This window comes from Mandrillus leucophaeus, unplaced genomic scaffold (genome assembly GCF_000951045.1).
Source record: "Mandrillus leucophaeus isolate KB7577 unplaced genomic scaffold, Mleu.le_1.0 Scaffold217, whole genome shotgun sequence".
In the NCBI taxonomy this organism is placed as follows: domain Eukaryota; kingdom Metazoa; phylum Chordata; class Mammalia; order Primates; family Cercopithecidae; genus Mandrillus; species Mandrillus leucophaeus.
The window spans coordinates 2,164,180-2,188,866 of NW_012102221.1; the positions used below are offsets into that span (position 1 = coordinate 2,164,180).

Sequence of the window (24,687 nt, forward strand, 5' to 3'; positions counted from 1 at the left end):
GGTGGTACATTTTTGGTAGGGGAAAAAAGATTTAACTTAAAAGGTTTTTGACTAATGAAAATTAAGCTTGTGCCACATTTAAGTGTCATTTTTACACCCTTAAGCAGTGTGAAGTGTTTCCCTTTAGCCCCTTTTAATCTGTACGTGTGGTCTGGGGAAACCCCAGTGTGGCGGTATGATACAGTCTTCTGTTGTCCGTGTTAAAAAGAGAACACTGTTTCGTCCAATTGGGAGGAAAATAGTGTTAATTTAGATTCTTAGTAACTAAGGAAAAAAGAAACCTTTGAATTAAATGAAAACACAAAACTTTCACTGACAACTGCAGAGAAACATTTTGAATATCCCTTAATTGATAGTTCAGTGAAATTAGTTAAGATTATGGGAGAAAACAGATTAGATTAATAAAGTCTATTCCTAAATGTGAGTTATTTGAAGTATTTCCCTATGGGGGGGAAAAAAAAAAACAGCGCTGGCAGGAGAGCGTTTAGCCCTGGTAATTGTCCTGCCACACAGGCTCCACCTGATTTTAAGGTCAGAGGTGCAGATCATGCTGGATGCACCTGTCACCATCAACACAGATTAGGGACGACATTTTAGTGGTTAGGGGAATTTTGTTTGTGGTTTTGGTGGAGCACAAGAATATATTTTATAAATTGTAATTACCTTCTAGTTCCAACATATGCTGACAGTTGAGCAGTTATTAAAGTTCTCAAGAGAGTTCAAAACTCGTATAGATAGCCTAGTTTGATAGGAAATTTTTTTTTCTAGAATATGGAATTTGAGAATCATTAATTTTCTTGGATGAGAAATTAAATGAGCAAGATTACCCAGAAAATTACATTGCTTTTTTATAACAGTTCTTTATTTATGAGAGTGGATAATTCAAAGGTAGTAAATTAGAGTTAACATTTTATTTTCAATAGCCCTTTTTAATACAGTTATAGAAGTTATTTCTGTCAACTCTCAGTTATCTCTTGAGCAGTTAAAGGAGATGGATGAGATTGAAATCCTGGATAGCTTCATCTCACTTTTAAAAAATCTTTTCTGACAAAATGTGTATTGAAACCACTAACAAACAGAAAATGTAACTGATTTGAGTTTTTCCACTTTCTTACTATTTGTCATTTATCCAATACGTTTATGAGTCATTAAAGTAAGAAAGTATAAAGTATGCTATTGTTTGTAGACAAAATAACTAACCATACCTGGAAATTAAATTTCTTTAGTAAGAAATTTCTTTCTTCTTTTTTTCTTGAGAAGAAATTCGCTTAGACTTTTAAAAGAGTTTGGTTTTGTTTTATATTTTATTTTTGAGACGGAGCCTCACTCTGTTGCCCAGGCTGGAGTGCACTGGTGTGATCTCTGCTCACAGCAACCTGCACCTCCCAGGTTCAAGCAGTTCCTGCCTCAGTCTCCCAAGTAGCTGGGATTACAGTCACGCGCCACCTCGCTTGATTAATTTTTGTATTTTTTGTAGAGACAGGGTTTCACCATGTTGGCCAGGCTGGCCTCCAACTCCTGACCTCAAGTGATCCACCCACGTGGGCCTCCCAGAGTGCTGGGATTACAGGCGTGAGCTCCTGTGCCTGGCCTCCTGACCTCAAGTGATCCACCCACCTGGGCCTCCCAGAGTGCTGGAATTACAGGCGTGAGCTACTGTGCCTGGCCAAGAGTATGATTTTAATTGCAATATTTTGTAATTGACCTTATTTTGTGAGGATTAATGAACTGTTACCGTTTTACAGGTCTCATCACAACTACATCAAGGAAGCTAGACCGAGAACAGCAAGATGAACACATATTAGAGGTATTTTTTTTTATCTTTAATACTTAAAGACATAGTTATAAGTATCATGAAAGAACAATCTTGTTCCCATAAACCAGTATTCTTAGCTATTAATATTTTGTTGTATTAATATTATTTACTGGTTATTAGGAAAAAGGAATATAAGGAAATTGTTAATGAATATAGCTCTTGTGCCCTTTATCCCTCAATGACTTTACCAGAATACACGGCCACTGTCATGGACCCCATTCCGATCTTTGTGTTTTATGCTCACACAGACACACAGGGCAAACAGAACAGTAAACAGTGTCACGTAGAATTCATTTGCATTTACATAAGTGATATTTTTCTGTATGCATCTTTTTTCCCCTTTACTGTTATGTTTTGAGATATATTTATGTTGGTGTTTATAGATCTATTTCAACCTTTTTAACTAGAGGTAATTTGTTTCCAGATTCATTTTTTTGCTCTTAAACAATTGCATTATTTTTGCATTTTAAACTATGAATTACTTAGTTGGTGCTTCTTAAATGCCTCAAAAGTAAAAGTAGATGGAAGTCTCAGATGTGCTCTTCTAGAAAGTTCTAATAAGACTTCTCATTCTCATGGCTACTTTACAATGCCTTTTAGGCCTTAGAAAACCCACAGCTGCTTATCATTTATTGGTCACCTGGTTTTTGGCTAATAGTAAATCCATTGCAGAAAAAGACCACGAGTAACTTGGAGAGGGAAGGTGGAGCGTAACGTGGACGTCAGGTTGATGAGATCGCGGGTCCGTGTCATCAGGAAGCGGCTAAGAGACAGGCAGACCGCGGAGAGGCCCCGTAGAGATATCCCTCTGTCCCGTGTGGAAGGCTGGTGTTCACTGTCAGAGTTAGGCTTGGAAAAGGCCACCTGCCTTTGTTTAATTGAGTTATCAGCGCTCTTCTTCCACTCTTAACAGTATAAGTGACAAAATTCTAAACTGTAACTTCTGAAAATTTCTTTTAATATTGCTGTTTATAATGCCTGCTTAATTTCATTTTATCCTTGGTCAAGTTTTCTTAACGTTGTCAGTAAATACTTAGTTTTTTGTAGTTGTGCAGTGTGTGTCTGTGTGTGTGCATGCGTACACACATTTTTTCTGTGTGTGCATGGGAATTGGGAATCCCCTCTGGGAAAAGTGGTTTCATGGCCATGGTGCTTTCTCCGTTAGGAACTGCTTCATCTACTACATCTTGAGTTTTTAGTTCTTAGAGTGTAAAGGTCCCTTGAATTCATTTTCTTTACGATAGAGCAGTTTTGAATTTTCATTCTCTCACTACAAGGATTGACAGAAGGGGCGAGTGTGGTGGCTGACAAAAATAAACAGATGAGAAGATGGGAGAGCAGTAGTTACATTGACATTTTGCTCCAGTCCTTGCAAATTTCACATTAATTGCATACCTCACTCCAGAGCCCTCTTTTCTCAGTGAGTATCAAAGGCTAAGTGGAAGCAGATACCAGATGTATAGCACTTTGAAAGTAATTTTTGGACATTGATGGGAAATAAATTTCCCCTTCAGCATACATAATTTCTGTATTTTTCAGTAGGGTCCTTTTGGTGTGGTGTATTTGAGAGCCAGTGCTGGCATTGATTTGGCTGTCTTAAAGATAGTGTGTCTGCATTCGGTGTTGAAAGCTGTAACTAGCTAGCTACTGGTTCTTGAACCCAAAGTTAGAAACAATTTGGTGATGAATACTAAAAAACAGAGTGCTTGCTTGTATTTCTCTTTCTTGTTTTTCTAAAGCTCATATGCAAACTGATGAAAAGGAAATGTTTCGAGAGTTTAAAATTAAAATAGTAATACTTTTATTTTGAAAAAGCTTAGGAAGGTAAATAACACAAAGCAAAACAACTACTTAAATATTTTTGACAAGCACCATCAGGGTATAGTCATACAATAAGAAACAGGATTTACAACTGCCAGACTTCAGTCTGCTTGGCTGTTTTTAGTGTTTTGGTAATTCATTTGGAAGAAGGTGGGGTGTGGATGAGGGGAGAATAAGCAACAGGATTTACAACTGCCAGACTTCAGTCTGCTTGGCTGTTTTTAGTGTTTTGGTAATTCATTTGGAAGAAGGTGGGGTGTGGATGAGGGGAGAATAAGCAACAGGATTTACAACTGCCAGACTTCAGTCTGCTTGGCTCTTTTTAGTGTTTTGGTAATTCATTTGGAAGAAGGTGGGGTGTGGATGAGGGGAGAATAAGCATTACTAATACCATTACATTTAATGTACCCATTGACATAAACGTGAACATCTGATTTAAGGGTGAAATGGTCTCTTATGGATATGGAAACAGTCATCAGTGCAGTCCTCAAGACTCTCTGATATTTTTTCCGAAATAGAATATAAGAATGTATGGATAGTTTACTTAAAATGAAAGTTATTTTAACATCATTTTACTGAAAATCTTATTTAATGAGTTGGTCTTAAATTTAAATGTTTAGGTCCACTCCTATAAAATATCTGTAGAGGAAAACAGCCAAAATAAAATGGTGATTACTAGTATTAAAAGATGTGCTATTTATTTAACACATACTTTTAAATGACAATTTAGCATATTTTATTGATGAAGTTTAACATTTTTTACGTGATATTTGGAAATTTTATTTTTAAGTATGTAGACTGTATTGTTTTTAAGAAGACTCTTTAAATGTGTAAAGCCGAATCTTCACGTATCACTTCCATGGCCTAAAGGTATTGAGTTTTTGGTAGCTTAACATTTGGGTGAGGTTCACTTTCCAAGTTACAGTAGTGTGAGAAGAGAGCCGGCGTGGTCAGGAAGGCGTGCAGGGGTGCGGCTGTTTCTTTCTTAGCCATGCCTGCCCCCATGACTCTCTCCCTGTAGAGATAGGAGGTGCTGCCTCACCTCCTTCCAGCGCTGTTGTTGGAATGAGGAGCTGCTGTGTCTGAGTCCTCGTGCCCTGCGAAAGGTAGAGCTTCACACACATGCGGAGTAGCGTTAGGAAGAAGATCCTTTTTATATAGTGTATCTTAACATGTTTATCTGTTAACTTTAAAAAACCAGGTTACTGTGACAGACAATGGTAGTCCCCCCAAATCAACCATTGCAAGAGTCATTGTGAAAATCCTTGATGAAAATGACAACAAACCTCAGTTTCTGCAAAAGTTCTACAAAATCAGACTCCCTGAGCGGGAAAAGCCAGACCGGGAAAGAAATGCCAGACGGGAGCCCCTGTATCGCGTTATAGCCACCGACAAAGATCAAGGCCCCAATGCCGAAATCTCCTACAGCATCGAAGAAGGGAATGAGCACGGCAAATTCTTCATTGAACCGAAAACTGGGGTGGTTTCGTCCAAGAAGTTTTCAGCAGCTGGAGAATATGATATTCTTTCCGTGAGTTCAGATTGTAGTAGTGTAATTTTTTATATGTTGTGACTATAGACCTTATTTTGCATTTCTTCTTTAGTAACTTTATTTCTGTTTTGTAAATGGCTGAAGTGTTTGTGACCTAATGGCCCCGTTAGGCAGTGCCGGATGATGTTGGAGAAGCACGGGTTTGTTTTTCCTTTTCATCTGTCACTCAGGGTGCTCATTGTTTCTGTTGCATGTGGTCATGAAATCATTGTTCTTTCATCAAGCATTCAGCACACAGTATACAAATGTTAAATGTTTGAAATTGGCTCAGTTTAAGACCAAACCAGTCTGTGCTCCATTCATTTCTGGGTGGTAACTTCTGATTTGCTGTTTTTAATCCCCTCTGCCCAAATGTTGCAGATTAAGGCAGTTGACAATGGTCGCCCTCAAAAGTCATCGACCACCAGACTCCACATTGAATGGATCTCCAAACCCAAACCGTCCCCGGAGCCCATTTCATTTGAAGAATCATTTTTTACCTTTACTGTGATGGAAAGTGACCCCGTTGCTCACATGATTGGAGTAATATCTGTTGAGCCTCCTGGCATACCTCTTTGGTTTGACATCACGGGTAAGCATTCCTCCTCGTTTTCGTTGTCCTTACGGGTTACACTGAGGAGAATCTGCATACGGTTTGATGAGTTTTGGGCACGTGTCAGGATTTAAAATTGGGAATACGATTGACAGGTGAAGAATTTGCTTTAAACCATAATATTTTGATTGCAAAATTTTTCACAATATATAGCATATATTAAACTTGTTTAAAATAGGTCCTCTATTCTACCAAGTTATTAATTTAAAAATAAAATTTTTTAAAAGTTCATCAAAGAGTTACAGACAAAAGCCCTGAATGTTTTGGTCCAAAAGCACAACTTCTTAATGTTTAATTATTGATAACATAACCACTAAAAACATCGTTATTTTTAGTGAATATGATTGGAACATTTACAGTAGCTATGCCTGTGTGACTGTCACATGTCAATATTTAAGAGGGAATAAGCTTACAAATTTTGATTCGTATACCTTTAAAGTTGTACCAGCTATGGGTTTTTAGTTTTATTTATCTCATTTTCAACAGGAATGAGGATTCATTAGATTATTTCGTCCTCCAGTAAAGTTTACTTGCTAAAGCCATTTCTTCTTATTTGTCATGTAGTTTAGGTAACACATTGAATGTAATACCCTAGTCAACATATTTTTTAAATTTCACGTTAGACTTTGGCATCTTAGATTTTTTTTTTTTTTTTAATTGTTTCCTCACATTTTAGTTACAAGGGTATTTAAGAACAAGTGTATCTGTTGCGATTCATTTCTCTAGGGGAGATTTTATGTCCGTTTTTCCTCTTCTGCCCCTTAGTCATGTTACTCCCAAGCCCCCAAAAGTTGCAGCTGATGGACCCAGACCCCTGGGTGTGTCGGGCCAGGCCTTACCTTTGGAACTTTCATGCTAAATGGTTGGGCTCTTTTACCAGTTTGGTGATTGTATGAAATCCATGTCATCAACACCTATGAAACTCTTACGGCATACTTTTAAGGGAAGGGGAAAAAGAGACTGTTTTCATAGTTAACGATACTCAAAATCGTTTGTTTGCTTTCTGTTAACTTTTATCACATTTCCAGATCGACAGGCTGCTGCTGTGCAGTACCTGACCTCGCTGTGTAACCTTGCTGTGCTTGGACCTGGTTTGATTGATTGCTCTTATTCTGTGCTTGCTTTCCATGCGTGCTTGCTTCTTTTTGGCTGTGCCAGGAGACACGCTTGCTAGAGAAGTTTTTTACATCTTTCAGATGACTTGTGACCCGAACTGTACAGCAGAAGGTATCTGCTGAGATCACATAATTTGCCTCAGATTATGAGATCTAAAATAAAAGCCTTGTTTTTTTTTTAACTTTTTTATTTCCAATGACTATCTTCCATTGCTGTTTTTTTTTTTTTTTTCCATAGTGTGCGCATGGTCACCCATCCCATTCGCCAACATGTTGACACGTAATGCTCACCTTGCCCTGTGGTTTTAGGTTTCTCTTAAGACGTCGTGTGTGTTGTTTTGTTTCTTGGTTAGATTTAGTAGTAGAATTTCATCATGACATTAAGCCTCTATTTTCTTTCATTCCATTTCATTTTATATCTAGGTCAATGGATTTGAAAAGAGAGTTTTATCAAAAATATTTGGATAATATTAGTAGGATAGAAACTTTTATTTCATTAGGCTTTGTGTTTGTCAAAAATGAGAAAAAAAAATTTTCAAATAGTTTATAGTAGCCAGGACTAATTGAAGTTAACTACCACTATTTTTTTTTTAGAGTTAACATTGATTTTTAATAGCTATTTTATTAGGCCAATTTGCTGAAAGTATCAGAAAGTTTTCTTAGTAAGTAAACTTTTAAATGGCCCAGTAATGGTTTGTATAACTACTAAGATAAAGATTGAAGAGAAATTCAGAACCCCTGAAAAAGCAAATTGAAAGTAACTCATTGGCAGTATTAGCAATGTCTTTGTTTTCAGAGTTGCTTTCTTGCTTTTTTTCAGTTAGTTGCTTCCTGGACAATTAGGGTTCACTTTGCCATAACAAGCATTGTCTTTCTAATTGGCCACTCTTGTCTTTCAAAATGCTCCTCCTTGGAAACTCTTTGCTAGTACATTAGAAGTTTTTTTCAGTGCCATTAAGTATTAGAAAGCCACAAAATAAACTACGGAGTGTTATCCTGTGACTGTTTTTACTTTTTTTTGTCCCAATTTAAACTAGGTGGCAACTACGACAGTCACTTCGATGTGGACAAGGGAACTGGAACCATCATTGTTGCCAAACCTCTTGATGCAGAACAGAAGTCAAACTACAACCTCACAGTCGAGGCCACAGATGGAACCGCCACTATCCTCACTCAGGTAAGTGAATTACTAGTGATACGGTTGTCAGAGGAGGATGGAGATAACATTCTGACTGGGAGGGTCCACAGGAAATACGAGCGGTGGATTCTGCCCTGTGAGGGTCTAAAATCAGAAGAGTTTGTGTGTTGGTATAGTTTACACACATGCACACTAAGAATTTTTATTTAGGGAAAGAAAATTCCATATCCCAATTTAGGTTTTGCATATAATTAAGCAGTTTTGAGAATTTTGAGGGAAGACTTCAAAAACAAAACCAGACCAACGTTATGCCATCAAAATCTTCGAATTTTATGCTCATTTTAAACTATATTAACGTAAAGTACATCACTATTGAGAATGAATTGTTTAAATCAGTTTCAGCAAAACTGGATAGAGTGATTCATCTTCTAAATCACTTTTTTTGGATTCCTCCTGGCTATGTAAAATAACTAATAAAATTGTTCTCATCATTCCTTTAACACCTTTATTTGCTCCTATCTGATAATTGAGATGGCCAGATTATGGGGATTTCACACTTACGTGTTAAAACCCTGTAAGTTAAATTTAAATTCTCTTCTTTCTTACTACTTTTCTTTGGTTCTCAGTGTGGGCCGTTTGAAGTGTACAGAAGGAATATTCCTAGAGAGAAGAATCATCGTGAGGTTTCAGGAGCGAGCAGAGTGTCATTCACTCATTTCTTTAACAAGTATTTGTTGAATACTTGTCACATGCCAGGTACCATTCTGGAAGGTGAATAGCAGGAAACAAAACAGGCAACAATCTTGCCTTCTTGGAGCTTCCACGAGGCTGGCAGAGCTAAAGGTGTATTTATAACCTACTGTGGCCTAAATGAAAAAGAAAGAGGTTAAATGTCAGAGAACAAGATGCCTTTGAGTTTCAGTTTTCTAGCATTAGATTACACTGTTTTAAATCCTAAGTGAGCCAGATCATCTGCTAAGTCATTGAGCTGCATTAAAAGATAAAAATTATCGTCTGTGATGTCTTTTCGATTAATAAATGGGTAGATAATTTAAAGCCATTTACAAAAATATTTCTCTAAATGCTTGTGATTTTTAGTGTATATAAAATTGATATATGTATGCTGTATGCTTTCGGGGTCATTTTGAGATTGTCTTGTAAAAGTTCTAGTATGGTGTGAAAATTTCAATTTAGTTGGTAGCTGTTCTCATTGTAGAAACAAGCAAAATCTATTGATTTTCTTTCTTTAAACATAAGCCCTTGTAAAATTTTAGAGCACAAAAATGAGAATAAAAACATCATAAATTATAATAAATCTAACAGGATAATTCTGAGAGAAGGATTTAAGGGGCATAACTGTAGACCAGTTCACAGAATCGACTACCCAGAAATCTAACAGAAGGAGCTTCATAAGCTGTGGAGGTGGCCGTCTTTGCCAAGCATTCTCATTACTAAAGACAACACCTCTATGAGTAATTAACAGTGCAACTCTTTCCCAATAATTGTATTTTTAATTAGTGCAGTGAAAAGTTTAGCATGAAATATGATGTGTATCGACTAAAATTCCTGTAAAACCCAGGAAAGAGAGTCTAGTTTTCTTCCTTGGGAACACAGAATATCTTAAATTTCATTGTTTCAGAAGTATAAAGATACTTCTGTAACTTATTTTGGGCCATTGTCATAGGCTCTAGATGCTATCCTAATTGCTGACAAGGAAAGGCAGTCGGACTGTAGGAGAACGGTGAGCCCAGGTTGACCTGTTAAGGTGTGGGACAGAGGGAATGATTTGTGTTTAGATTATTTTTCCTCTTGAGCTGAGAACCTGGAAATACGAATTTGGGCGGGAGCAGGTGGAACGGGGCAGCAGCGGCCACCTGGAGAAGAGCACAGGACTCAGCTGGGCAGTGAGAGGCACCAGGATACAGCGGGGATGGATTGAAGAGCAGAGGAATTAGCTGAGCGGTGAGACGCTAGGATACCGCGGGGATGGATTGGGGCTTGGAAGTAACATTCAAAAATCAACAGAGCAGCCATTGTGTCTCCAGGTCAGGGGCAGCAGATGCCGATTTGAGAAGGTTTAGGTGAGCGTTGGTGGGTCAAGCAGGCAGCCTCCAGCAGAGGTAGGCGGCAGGACGGTGGGAGAATTGCCAGTGCCCTACGGAAACAGCTCTTCTCCCGGCTTGCCTGTCCTGCGTGTGTGGCTTAGGATGCTGACCGCTATTGATTCCAGTCACTTGGCTTTCTCTTGTATCTCCAGGTAACTTACCAAATCCAGTTACCTTTTGTTTTCTTTCTTTCAAACAGCTTTGCTTTCATATCTTCTTTCACTTTCTCTCGAGCATCAGCATCGTGGCCTCTGGAGCAGCTCACTTGGTCGGAATCCCGGCTCCACCTCTTGTATTCCTTTCCAGAGGCAAATAGCTGTAACTCTCTGTGTGTCCATGTTCTCACCTGGAAAGTGGGGGTGGTGGTAATCATCCTCTTGGAGGTCTTAGGAAGGTTGATGAGATGACCCGCAGGGCGCTTGTTCTTCACTCCCTGAGAGCCTGTCACCCAGTAAGCACTCAGAAAACCATAGTTTTGTTGCACATCAGCTCGGGTTTGCGCTCTTGTCCCACCGACACTCAGTTCACCTTCCAGTCGCCATTCTTCATCCCTGCCGCTCATCTTGGAAGTGAGTTTCTTCTGACCAAAAGGAGCTGTGTAATCCTCCCACATCAGTTCTGGAGTCGAGGCTCCGCATATTTGATTCTGCCTTCTTGCTCCTTTACTATATCATCCCTGAGTTCCAGGTCCTCTCCAACCTCTAAAGGCAGGATGCTCCATCCCACTGCTTGCCCTCATGTCTTTGAGGCAGCCCTTCCTCATACTTACTCACCTGCCAACCAAAAATACATCCAAGAAATCATTGTCTCCCTCTTAAGAGCTTTCTGAACATCTCAGCCAGTCTCCGGACTCTTAAAAACTTACTTGATAGTATATGAGACATGGTTAGGCTGTGCATGTGCAGAACATTGCCTGGTGAGCCTGGTGGCTCTGTGAGGGCAGGGACTGTTGCATGCTAATTTCACACCCACTGTGTTATGTAGGCAAGCACTGTGCATGGAAATGCACGATCAGTGTGTTTCAATTGAATTTTGCTTTTACTTTCAGTTCCTTCTACTTAATAATAGTTGAGCTTGGAGCAGGATTAAACTTCTCTGCCCAGTATCCAATACATGGGAAAAGTAATTTTTAAATGTATAGTGGAAATTAATATATAATCTAATTTATGGTAATTGCCTTTATAGTCATCCCTTCTGGATCATCATTGACCTGTAAAAGTGAGGCATCTGTAGTTTTAAAGGTTTACATAGCTTTCACATGAAACCTTTCCATGGTTTGGTGGATGCATTTAGAATTCATACAAAATGTCATGTTATGTTTTTTTTAACTAAAACATCCTTGATGTTTTGGTCTTCTATGAGAACACTGATGTAGCCCTCACGGAAGGCCTCTGTTCATGGCCTTCTCCATGTGGTTGACAGCTCTGCCTGGGTCTCTGGCCTCCTGTGCTGCTTGGACAGCAGATCCGTATGCCCCCACGAAGCGCAGTTTTCTTCATAAACTCTAAACCATGTTTTGTAATTGGCAGTGATTTCCACTGTGCCAAATCCATAGGTTTTTTCATTATGAAAATTAATCCTCTTACTGTCAAAGTTTTGTTTGTTTCTAATTTAGCTTAGTACCAAGTTTCTTAACATTTGCTTTTTTTCCTCCAAAGGTTTTTACTTTATGTGGACACAATTAAGAGAGTTTATTTTTTCAGTCTATTGACTAAATTGCTTTTAGGGAGTAAACATATTTACTACATACATGTAGGTTTATGATTACAGAAATATGGTGATTTCTAAACACATTTCTTATTTTTTCTTTTTACATATTAAAAAAAACTATGATCTGGGGCTTGGGATGTCAAAAATGAGAATGAGAAATTTAGATAGTATAATCATATATCTTACTCACCTCAGTAGATTGGTAGTTGCAGATTCCAATCTGATATAAGAAATTAGTCTTCTATAAATCCTGGTAAAGTAAATTGTTATCTGTACATGAGTGATCTACAGATACCTTCTGTGTGGAGGCATAAGAGAAGTTAAGCCCACATAAAGACGTGGCAAGTGTGAAAAGTACACACATTTTGTCTTCATAGTTATAAGAATTCAGATAGATCATCATTATCTGACTCATATTTAGATAAGTAATATACCCGTGAGAAATGTTATAAGACATGTATGATTGTAGGTTTTTGTTGCCTTTCTCCTATTTGTATTTTATTTTGCCACAGTGTCATTCTTTCAATGTGTTTGACTTTTGTTCATGGTTCTTTAAGTATTAAAACATCGTAATTGGACATATTATTGTACGAGCCATTTTGTCATCCATTACAGGTATTCATCAAAGTAATAGACACAAATGACCATCGTCCTCAGTTTTCTACATCGAAGTATGAAGTTGTTATTCCTGAAGATACGGTGCCAGAAACAGAAATTGTGCGCATCAGTGCTGTGGATCAGGATGAGAAAAACAGACTAATCTACACTCTGCAGAGCAGCAGAGATCCACTGAGTCTCAAGAAATTCCGTCTCGATCCTGCAACCGGCTCTCTCTATACTTCTGAGAAACTCGATCATGAAGCCGTTCACCAGCACACCCTCACAGTCATGGTAGGCACTCTGCCTCTCTCCTCCCACCATTGGTCCTGAGGCCTTTGTGGGATTAACTGTGATTTCCAGTTAGTTATAAGAAAAACACCAATGGGATTGATAATGTGTCGATTCCTTTAGGTACGAGATCAAGATGTGCCTGTAAAACGCAACTTTGCAAGGATTGTGGTCAATGTCAGCGACACGAATGACCATGCCCCGTGGTTCACCGCTTCCTCCTACAAAGGGCGGGTGTATGAATCGGCGGCCGTCGGCTCGGTTGTGTTGCAGGTGACGGCGCTGGACAAGGACAAAGGGAAAAATGCCGAAGTGCTGTACTCGATTGAGTCAGGTATTTTTGGAGCATTCAGTGGCATTTTAAATTTGCAATTGTTAAAAGTCTGTTTCTACTTTTCCAATATCAGTTCTGGGTATTGAAGCATTTCTGTGTATCTGCCACAATTGCTTAAATTGATCTCTAGATACAATTTTGCATATTAGGAGAAAGAGGATTTTTTTTATTTTTATTTTTTATTTTTTAACTTTTAGCCCATCAGACAGTTTGGGGAAGTTCTGGGGGATTCACAGTATTAGCCCAGTTCAAGGCTCTGAGAAGCCCCACAGTATAGGAAACTTTATTTGACCAATTCAGTATTTCTGAAATTATTTTAACCACACTTTCTTCTATAATATTGGTTAAACACACTTAGGAAGATACTTGCCTAGTAATTTAACGTTTTACTTTTTTGTCAGAGAGTATTTTCTCTTCAGCAGAGCAGGAAGCTCCGTATCAGCGTTGACTCATCTCGTTGTAAGTGGCTCAAACCTCAGGAAGAGGTGCCTGCCCCTCCCACCCCTTCCACAGTTACCTGGATTTTTGCCCCTTGCCTTTAACAGGTGGATTTCCCTCATGGAACTGGGTTGAGGACTAGACCCCAGAGCTGGGGCCTGCTGGGGTGGGGCTTGAGGCAGCAAGGGCAGAAAAAAAAACGGCTGGAGCTGTGGGCCTGGACGGTTCCGGGACCCAGAGGCCAAGAGATCCAGAGTCGGTTTATCCAGGGGGATCACCAGGAAGCAATCCCGGCATAGCAGGATGTTTTTGGTCTGTTTTCTGCTACCATTCCCTCATTCATTCATTCATTCATTCATTCATTCATTCATTCCGTGGGCTGATGAAGCTCACTTATGTGCCAGGTGCTGTGTTAGGAGCATTCATCCTTGGGCATGGTAGGTAAGGGGTTGCCATTGGGTCCCCAATGCATGTCTCGTGAAAGTTCCACCTCAGTGGAAACGGTTCTGTGCAGTCAGGGCTCACATTGCTTTAGGACTTCCTGCTCGGCCAGATCCTCTGAAAGTGATGAAATGTTGAGAAGACAGTTGACAGTTTTCCGTTTTCTTCAGCACCATTGTTAGTACGAGAAATATAGTCCCTTTCAGTCTTCTTTGTAATGAGTTTAGAGAATTAAAATCTTCCATTTAACTTGTGTTTTTTTTTCTAAGTCTGTAGCTCTGCATACTTAGAAATTGTCTCTCCTAGGCGTTAGGCTTGTTACAGGTACAGATTAACTATAGATCAGGTAATCAAAATTGGGGGAAATGGAGAGTCATTTTAAAAAACTTACTGATGTGTTCTAAGTGGTTAAACTATGTTTATTTAACATATTTGAAATTTCATTTGTTTCCCTTAAAACAACCAAATTGAGTTCATTAGTCACAAATAAGATCTCATACACTGCCTGTGATTGCGGTGTTAAAATGTAGTGTAGTTAGTGCCTTGAATAAAGATGAAGTTTTTTTCCACTGGTTCAGAAATTTGCAGTTAGAAAAACAGTGCTTTCCATTTGTGCATGCCTGAGTACTTCAATAAAGTAATTCTGCCACAGACAAACTGGCTGAGTTTATGTAGGAGAAAACGTTAAACTTCCCCTTAGCTTTCACCGAATTTTCAACAACTGGGTGGTTAAAATGTGATTGTTGGTGTCTGAGTAAAAGCATGTGCATTCTTTGAATGCTTCTAATGACTGATAGGGTTAGGAATCTGGTATTCTGAGAATGGAACTCCCTCCTCAATGAATAGATAATACCAGTGGCCTATTCTGGCATAGAATTAGGGCTTTTAAGAAGCTATTTTTATAGTTTTGGTAATATAAAAATTATGCTCAGCAGTTACTTTGTAGGAGACCACTGCCATTAACATGCAGTAGAGTTTTGTGGAGGGTGTGTGGGCATATGCTGGGGATGGAGGAGGTGGACATCTGTTGGAATAGTACAAACTATAAAATGTTCATACAATGCCTTTCATTTAAGTTACTCATATTTACCTGCTTCTCATTTGTGTCAGATTACATTTAAAGTTCAAAAAGACTAGTTATAAATTCAGTACATAACACTGCATGTTTAACTAGCAGCAATTAATTGAGTAAAAGGTATTTACCTGCTTCTCATTTGTGTCAGATTACATTTAAAGTTCAAAAAGACTAGTTATAAATTCAGTACATAACACTGCATGTTTAACTAGCAGCAATTAATTGAGTAAAAGGTTTGGTCTGATTAGGAGTCTTCAGGGAACAAGGAATTAATTAGGAGATATTTTCAGTAACCATTGAGTTACATGCTAGAGACATGGCAGTGCCATACTCCGCATTGAGTTATATGCTAGAGACATGGCAGTGCCATACTCCGGTCTGTGTGGTGTTTTCTTCTTATGTCTTTTTTAAAAAGTAGATTATTAGACCACTACTTCTAAACCATTTTAATACCTGGAAATAGAAGACACTCCATAAGTAAATATACTTGTTGATTAGAATTGGTTTTCTTCGCCCAACTTAAGTTCAATATAATTGCCTCTAGAGTCAATAGAGGGTGCCACTCTGCCGGTCAGTGGGCCCCAGCTGAACATCCAGAGTGTGTCCACAGGGGAAGAAACAGACTCCCCTTCACAGTTCTGTGTAATCCACTTAATAGCTTAAGAGCAAAAATTAGCCTATTTGTCTAGTTAATTGCCCTGTTCCCATACAGGGAACAATTTAAAGTTGTTTAAAAATCACTCATATTGTAGCTAAAGTCAGTGAATAAGCCCCCAGCCTCGTACAGACCTTTTCTGCCACCGTAGGAAGTTGTTGACCACCACCCGTGCCCCTCGGCGTCTCTGCACGTACCTATCGTTAGGCCAGGCAGAGGCACTCTCTGCCCCTCAGCAGCCCTCGTTGTTTCTTCATGTAAACGTGATGCTGCTTTCCCATCTGCAAATCTGATGACTTCTGCCTTAATCTGTATGTATGTGGGATCCATCTATCACATGACGAGCTGGGTTCCTGTTTCACCTTGTTATCAGCGACATGCTCCAAGCTGTGTTCATCAGAGTCACGATGCCCCAGATAATAAAGGATAATATAGGATGTTTCTGAACCTTGCATGGCCAATAAAGAGCAAGGTTGTGATCCATGCTGTAAAGAAGACACAGGGCGATGAGACGGAAACAGTAAGAATACAGGAGAGGATGCATCAAACACTGGGGCTCTGAGATGAGTGTGCGCTCCTGATTGAGGACAAAGAGAATGGCCGCTTGGCTGCAGGGCAGGGAGCAAGTTTTGCAGAAAGCAGTGTGCTCTAGCATCACCAGCCGCCTCCGCAGCCCAGAGTCTTCATTCCTCCACTCGAGGCCTTGCGTATTTGAAGCTTCATTGTCAAGATAAGATTATCCTGTACAAAGTAAGAGAGAAATGGGTATAGAAGAATGAATATACAATATGCTAGGTCAGCTGGTGAGTACAGACATAGGGAGGTCTGAGGGGTGGGGATGAAGAGTCACCATGGTTGCCCCAGTCTCCTGTGTTAGGCCAGGCAGTCAGTCACAATTTTAGACAGTGAGGATGATGTACAGGTGGGATGAGAAAAGGATCTTGGAGTTCTGACGACAGCCGAAAATGCAATCAGGAAGGACCTGGGATCACTGACTCATAAATACAGACAGGCCGGAAATTAGTGTCTCAACAGCCTGGCAGAGGCAGCAGGACCCAGTCCTCGGCCAGGGTTCAGCTCAGAGCATCAGGACCTAAGGAAAGCCTGGGCCTCTGCCCTGTTGCAGACTGAGGCACTGCCTTGGGGCCTGGATGCAGGGCCAGTAAGACTTAATGAAAGCCAGGCTGGATCTGCTCTCCAAAAAATGGCCATGGAGTTTTGGAAAATGTCTTAAAGGAAGGAAATGAAGACTGTAGAGGAAGTGTTTACTGTTAATGATGTGGAGAAAGAAGTGCTTGGTTAATCCCCTGGTTTGCAGCTCACACTAAGTAGTTCTGGTCCGTGAAATGCCACATGCATGGCAAACCTAGAGCAAGAATTTGAGAAAGCAGTTAAGTGGCAAGTGAGCTTTGTTTTGGGTAAATGTAATAGTTCATTTGGGGAAAACAGATTCTGTGCTATGACGAGGATGGTGAATTCTGGATGCTTGTTTATGAGACAGAAAAAGGATGGAGGGCTCGTGGATAGATTAAACCTGAGAGCCTGCAATGCTGCCCTGATTTATCCAAAAGGGCTGTAGAGAACTGCTCATCTCTTTGAAGATTCGGTCGATGATACGAAATTATAGAATATTCTGGAGCTGTGGTTACAGCTAAAGATACATATAGTATAGCCTGAAAAGGTCCAAAGAAAAGGAGGTGAGACACTCGATATCTTCAAGCAGCCTCTCAGTTGCAGCACTGCTGACATTTGGAACCAGATATTTTTTGTTGTGCAGGGCTGCCCTGTGCGTTGTAGGGTGCTTAACAACATCCCTGGTCTCCACCCACGAGACGCCAGGAGCACCCTCTTCCGATCAGTAGTGACAGCCAAAAATGTCTGCAGGCATTGCCAGATGTCTCCTTGGGCGCAGAATCGCCCCCAGTGGAAAATCACTGACCTAGAGGATCAGTTGACCTGAAAAAGATAAGAAGGGAATGTTGTTGCAATCTTCAAAACTTGTAAAGTGGGACGGGTTACACACATCTCTCCATGGACAATTGTCCCTCGAAGCTTGACGTCAATTTCTTACTGAATCGAAATCTTCTGTAATGAATACGCATCTTAAGAATTCTTAAGTCATGACCGTTGAAAATACAAATGTGGTCCAGGAGTGTTTTGAGGGACTCCTGGAAAAGGACTTACTCAACTGCTTTGTGGAAGGATAACCTTGTCTTCCCAGCACACATTCCCAGTGCAGCCCAGAGAGGGAGATTTGGCTTTAAGCGCAGAGGGCTGTTTCTTCTGTTTTTTGTTTTTCATCATTCATGATCAAAATTCTGTAAAATATTAGGTGGATAAAAATAAAACAAGTTGAATATTCCATTCAAATGTTGACATCCCTGAGTTTCTGCTTAATTTCAGAATATAATTGTTGAGGATGCCTTTGTTTCTGTTTCTCTAACTACTACTTCTATTGCTCCTTGTATTTTTGTCTAACATGTATGTTTTCCTCTCCTTCCAGGAAACATTGGAAATTCTTTTATGATTGATCCTGTCTTGGGCTCTATTAAAACTGCCAAAGAATTAGATCGAAGTAACCAAGTGGAGTATGATTTAATAGTAAAAGCTACAGATAAGGGCAGTCCACCAATGAGTGAAGTAACTTCTGTGCATATCTTCGTCACAGTTGCTGACAACGCCCCTCCGAAGTTTACATCCAAAGACTATTCTGTTGAAATCAGTGAAACTGTCAGCATTGGGAGTTTTGTTGGGATGGTTACAGCCCATAGTCAGTCATCGGTGGTGTATGAAATAAAAGATGGAAATATAGGTGATGCTTTTGGTATTAATCCACATTCTGGAAGTATCATCACTCAGAAAGCCCTGGACTTTGAGACTTTGCCCGTGTACACGTTGATAATACAAGGAACGAACATGGCTGGTCTGTCCACTAATACGACAGTTTCAGTTCAGCTGCAGGATGAGAATGACAACTCGCCAGTTTTTATGCAGGCAGAATATACAGGACTCATTAGTGAGTCAGCCTCAGTTAACAGCGTGGTCCTCACAGACAGGAATGTCCCTCTGGTGATTCGAGCAGCTGATGCTGATAAAGACTCCAATGCTTTGCTTGTTTACCACATTGTTGAACCATCTGTACACAAATATTTTGCTATTGATTCTAGCACTGGTGCTATTCATACAGTCCTCAGTCTGGACTATGAAGAAACAAGCATTTTTCACTTCACCGTACAAGTGCATGACATGGGAACCCCACGTTTATTTGCTGAGTATGCAGCTAATGTAACAATACATGTAATTGACATTAATGACTGCCCTCCCGTGTTCGCCAAGCCATTATATGAAGCATCTCTTTTGTTGCCAACATACAAAGGAGTAAAAGTCATCACAGTAAATGCTACAGATGCCGATTCCAGCGCATTCTCACAGTTGATTTACTCCATCACCGAAGGCAACATCGGGGAGAAGTTTTCCGTGGACTACAAGACTGGTGCTCTAACTGTCCAAAACACAACTCAGTTAAGAAGCCGCTACGAGCTAACCGTTAGAGCTTCCGATGGCAGGTTTGCTGGCCTGACCTCTGTCAAAATTAATGTGAAAGAAAGCAGAGAAAGTCACCTGAAGTTTACCCAGGATGTCTACTCTGCAGTAGTGAAAGAGAATTCCACGGAGGCCAAAACGTTAGCTGTCATTACTGCCATTGGGAATCCAATCAACGAGCCTTTGTTTTATCACATCCTCAACCCAGATCGCAGATTTAAGATAAGCCGCACTTCAGGAGTCCTGGCAACCACTGGTATACCCTTCGATCGTGAGCAGCAGGAGGCGTTTGATGTGGTTGTGGAAGTGACAGAAGAACAGAAGCCTTCCGCGGTGGCCCACGTTGTCGTGAAGGTCATTGTAGAAGACCAAAATGATAACGCACCGGTGTTTGTCAACCTTCCCTACTACGCCGTTGTTAAAGTGGACACCGAGGTGGGCCATGTCATTCGCCATGTCACTGCTGTAGACAGAGACAGTGGCAGAAACGGGGAAGTGCATTACTACCTTAAGGAACATCATGAATACTTTCAAATTGGACCCTCGGGTGAAATTTCACTGAAAAAGCAATTCGAACCTGACACCTTAAATAAAGAATATCTTGTTACAGTGGTTGCCAAAGATGGAGGGAACCCGGCCTTTTCAGCGGAAGTTATGGTTCCAATCACTGTCATGAATAAAGCCATGCCCGTGTTTGAAAAACCTTTCTACAGTGCAGAGATTGCAGAGAATGTCCAGGTGCACAGCCCTGTGGTCCACGTACAGGCTAACAGCCCGGAAGGCTTGAAAGTGTTCTACAGCATCACAGACGGAGACCCTTTCAGCCAGTTCACTATTAACTTCAATACTGGAGTTATCAACGTCATAGCTCCTCTGGACTTTGAGGCCCACCCGGCATATAAACTGAGCATACGCGCAACGGACTCCTTGACGGGCGCTCATGCTGAGGTATTTGTGGACATCATAGTAGAGGACATCAATGATAACCCTCCTGTGTTTGCTCAGCAGTCTTACACAGCAACCCTGTCTGAGGCAGCTGTAATTGGAACATCTGTTGTTCAAGTCAGAGCCACAGATTCTGATTCAGAACCCAATAGAGGAATCTCATACCAGCTGTTTGGGAATCTCAGCAAGAGTCATGATCATTTTCATGTGGACAGCAGCACCGGCCTCATTTCACTGCTCAGAACTCTGGATTACGAGCAGTCCCAGCGGCACACGATTTTTGTGAGGGCTGTCGACGGTGGTATGCCACCGCTGAGCAGTGACGTGATTGTCACGGTGGACGTTACCGACCTCAATGATAACCCACCACTCTTTGAACAACAGATTTACGAAGCCAGAATTAGCGAGCATGCCCCTCATGGGCATTTTGTGACCTGTGTCAAAGCCTATGATGCAGACAGTTCGGACATCGACAAGTTGCACTATTCCATTCTGTCCGGCAATGATCATAAACATTTTATCATTGACAGTGCAACAGGAATTATCACCCTCTCAAACCTACGCCGGCACACCTTGAAGCCGTTTTACAGTCTTAACCTGTCAGTTTCCGATGGCGTTTTTAGAAGTTCCACCCAGGTTCATGTGACTGTCATCGGAGGCAATTTGCACAGCCCTGCTTTTCTTCAGAATGAATATGAAGTGGAACTAGCTGAAAACGCTCCCCTACATACCCTGGTGATGGAGGTGAAAACGACGGATGGGGATTCTGGTATTTATGGTGACGTCACTTACCATATTGTAAATGACTTTGCCAAAGACAGATTTTACATAAATGAGAGAGGACAGATATTTACTTTGGAAAAACTTGATCGAGAAACCCCAGCGGAGAAAGTGATCTCAGTCCGTTTAATGGCTAAGGACGCTGGAGGCAAAGTTGCCTTCTGCACTGTGAATGTCATCCTCACAGATGACAATGACAATGCACCACAATTTCGGGCGACCAAATACGAAGTGAATATCGGATCCAGTGCTGCTAAAGGGACTTCAGTCATTAAAGTTCTCGCAAGTGACGCCGATGAGGGCTCCAATGCCGATGTCACCTATGCCATTGAAGCAGACTCTGAAAGTGTAAAAGAGAATTTGGAAATTAACAAACTGTCCGGTGTAATCACTACAAAGGAGAGCCTCATTGGCTTGGAAAATGAGTTCTTCACTTTCTTTGTTAGAGCTGTGGATAATGGGTCTCCATCAAAAGAATCTGTTGTTCCTGTCTATGTCAAAATCCTTCCACCAGAAACGCAACTTCCAAAATTTTCAGAACCTTTCTATACCTATACAGTGTCGGAGGACGTGCCTATTGGAACAGAAATAGATCTCATCCGAGCAGAACATAGTGGGACTGTTCTTTACAGCCTGGTCAAAGGGAATACCCCAGAAAGCAATAGGGATGAGTCCTTTGTGATTGACAGACAGAGCGGGAGGCTGAAGCTGGAGAAGAGTCTTGATCATGAGATAACTAAGTGGTATCAGTTTTCCATACTGGCCAGGTGCACTCAGGATGACCGTGAGATGGTGGCTTCTGTAGATGTTAGTATCCAAGTGAAAGATGCAAATGACAACAGCCCCGTCTTTGAATCTAGTCCATATGAGGCATTCATTGTTGAAAACCTGCCAGGGGGAAGTAGAGTAATTCAGATCAGGGCATCTGATGCTGACTCAGGAACCAACAGCCAAGTTATGTATAGCCTGGATCAGTCACAAAGTGTGGAAGTCATTGAATCCTTTGCCATTAACATGGAAACAGGCTGGATTACAACCTTAAAGGAACTTGACCATGAAGAGAGAGACAATTACCAGATTAAAGTGGTTGCTTCAGATCACGGCGAAAAGATCCAGCTGTCCTCCACAGCCATTGTGGATGTTACCGTCACCGATGTCAACGATAGTCCACCACGATTCACGGCCGAGATCTATAAAGGGACCGTGAGTGAGGATGACCCCCCCGGCGGTGTGATCGCCATCTTAAGTACCACAGATGCCGATTCTGAAGAGATCAACAGACAAGTTACATATTTCATAACAGGTAAAAAAGTTTCAGGCAGTTTAATTTAAAATGATTTTTAGAAGCATAAATTGTAAGATATGTATTATATGGAAATTGAGGGCTTAAGGGATGATTTTAGTTAAATATCTAAAATAATAAGTAGAAATCACGTCTGTTGAGCCTCATTTCAAGCTTGTTACCTGAGCAAAGCTACCAGTTGTTTCATTAGACTGTTTTTGATTTTTGTGACTCATTCTTTTGAACCTTATACTTACTGTATTATAAATATATTATCATTAAAAAATCTATAGTATTAATGCAAGCTAAATTATTATTTAGTAGTCTTAATGCTATGTTTATACATTTTAATGCTGCCCTTTTTTTTGTAAATTGGAAAACTAATAGATGCCAAATTGATTTTTTTAATGCTCAATTCTTTTAAACGGTAACATTTATTTATTGTTAACATAAATAAACGGTGCAGTTTATTTTTTCTGTTACTTTCATCCTTTCAACAAATTTGACTATCATCTTCCTCCATTGATTTAATAGGAGGGGATCCTTTGGGACAGTTTGCTGTTGAAAATATACAGAATGAATGGAAGGTATATGTGAAGAAACCTCTAGACAGGGAAAAAAGGGACAATTACCTTCTTACTATCACAGCAACTGATGGCACCTTCTCGTCAAAAGCTATAGTTGAAGTGAAAGTTCTTGATGCAAATGACAACAGTCCAGTTTGTGAAAAGGTAAGCAACTCTTCCCTTGCATTTGTGTGTTATGAATTTAAATTTCTTAATGACCATCATTTGGGACTGCGGTGTAATTGACATGTGTTTTATGATTGCTTACTGATTAAGCAGAGGTGTTAAATGGGGTAAGACTTGGAAAAACTTCAGAACTATTTGCAGGAATGCTAAATAAATCAGAAACCTCATTCTGAATAACTAAATTATGGACAGGACTACAGTTGTGTCTAACACTGAAAATGCTCTGTAAACTTTTCATGAGGGGATTCTCTTAATATGGGGATACAGCTATTTGGGGGGAAGGATCTGACTGGAAACAAAGTGCCGGTGTACCGTGGGACACTGTTTTGGGGACATCTGCTCTTCTGCATGCTAGAGAATCTCAGAGGTGGACAGCGTGCTTCCTGCGTCTGCGGGACTCACCACCATTCAGTGAGAACTAAAAGTAGACGTAGGAAGAGCTGCTCCCTCCAAGACTAGGTGAGGGCCATGTGGCTCGAGCAGGGGTGGTCCCTGGGGCCAGAGGGTGAGAAGGGCTGGCTCAGCCTCGGGGGCGGTAACTGGGTCGTCAGGAGTGGGTGGGGAGGAGCCGTGGAGCGCGAGGAGGGATTGTGGGAATCGCCACTGAGTTTTCCGGAAGTGGGGAATCTGCACTGAGAGTCTTGGAAAAGGGTGAACTGGGTGACAGTGGCTGGTGGCGGTCGCTCCAGGAGATCTGAACTCTATCCTGGAGAAAATAGGGACTTTGGAGCCTATTGTATCGGTAAGGTAGAGATGCTATGAGACGAATTCCTTAAGAAGCTTAATTTGGGCCGGGTACAGTGGCTCACGCCTGTAATCCCAGCTCTTTGGGAGGCCGAGGCGGGTGGATCACAAGGTCAGGAGATCGAGACCGTCCTGGTTAACACGGTGAAACCCCGTCTCTACTAAAAATACAAAAAATGAGCCGAGCGAGGTGGCGGGCGCCTGTGGTCCCAGCTACTCGGGAGGCTGAGGCAGGAGAATGGTGGGAACCCGGGAGGCGGAGCTTGTAGTGAGCCAAGATGGCACCGCTCACTCCAGCCTGGGAGACAGAGCGAGACTCCGTCTCAAAAAAAAAAAAGCTTAGTTTGGAAGCATTGTGCCCATTATTTAGACAGGGAGGAGTGGATGCAAGGGGGCCCTGGAAAGCAGAGGTGGGGAAAGAGCGAAAGGACCAAAGCCACTACCAAGGAAGACCATCTGCTGTGCCAGCCGGCGGGCATGCCATTGAGCCCGACTTTCTACAGGAGTAGAGGGAGCGACCAAGGCCATGGCAAAGAGGAGTCTGAGCCGGGGGCTGACTTTGGAGGAGTTCCGTGTCGAGTTCCAGTTCCAGTTTGCTAAAGTAATGGGACATCCAGTTGACCATGTTTTTTTAAGACACTGAGAGAAGGCGAGATGTTGGATGGGTATCAGGGAAAGGTGTGGGAACTTGGCGTTGTCTCTGGATAGCTGAAAGTTGAATTCATTTGAGAGGATACTAACAAAAAGGGGATAAAAGAAGAGAGAGAGATTTCCAAAGGGAGAAGGGGACTGAGCTGGAAGGAGAAGGAGGACACCAGTGCAGTGCCACCCTGGGTAGAGGAGAAGAGGACTCTGGGGAGGCAGGGTGACGAGTGGAGCTGGGATGCGAAACAGACCATTTGGGGCCCATGATGGTGTGCAGGTGGCTGTCTGGGTAGCATGTTGTGGATGGATGCCTGAT

General features: G+C 41.1%; 1 protein-coding gene across 1 annotated transcript in view; it reads left to right on the forward strand.

The window, feature by feature from the left end:
* FAT1 (FAT atypical cadherin 1) overlaps nt 1-24,687 on the forward strand; it is a 175,414-nt gene that overhangs the window by 109,793 nt on the left and 40,934 nt on the right. Inside the window, exons 4-11 of the mRNA XM_011980777.1 lie at nt 1,746-1,807; nt 4,839-5,168; nt 5,550-5,760; nt 7,934-8,073; nt 12,465-12,740; nt 12,861-13,071; nt 18,184-22,251; nt 22,765-22,961. Coding sequence (XP_011836167.1) covers nt 1,746-1,807; nt 4,839-5,168; nt 5,550-5,760; nt 7,934-8,073; nt 12,465-12,740; nt 12,861-13,071; nt 18,184-22,251; nt 22,765-22,961 — 5,495 coding nt within the window. The remainder of the gene's footprint in view (nt 1-1,745; nt 1,808-4,838; nt 5,169-5,549; nt 5,761-7,933; nt 8,074-12,464; nt 12,741-12,860; nt 13,072-18,183; nt 22,252-22,764; nt 22,962-24,687) is intronic.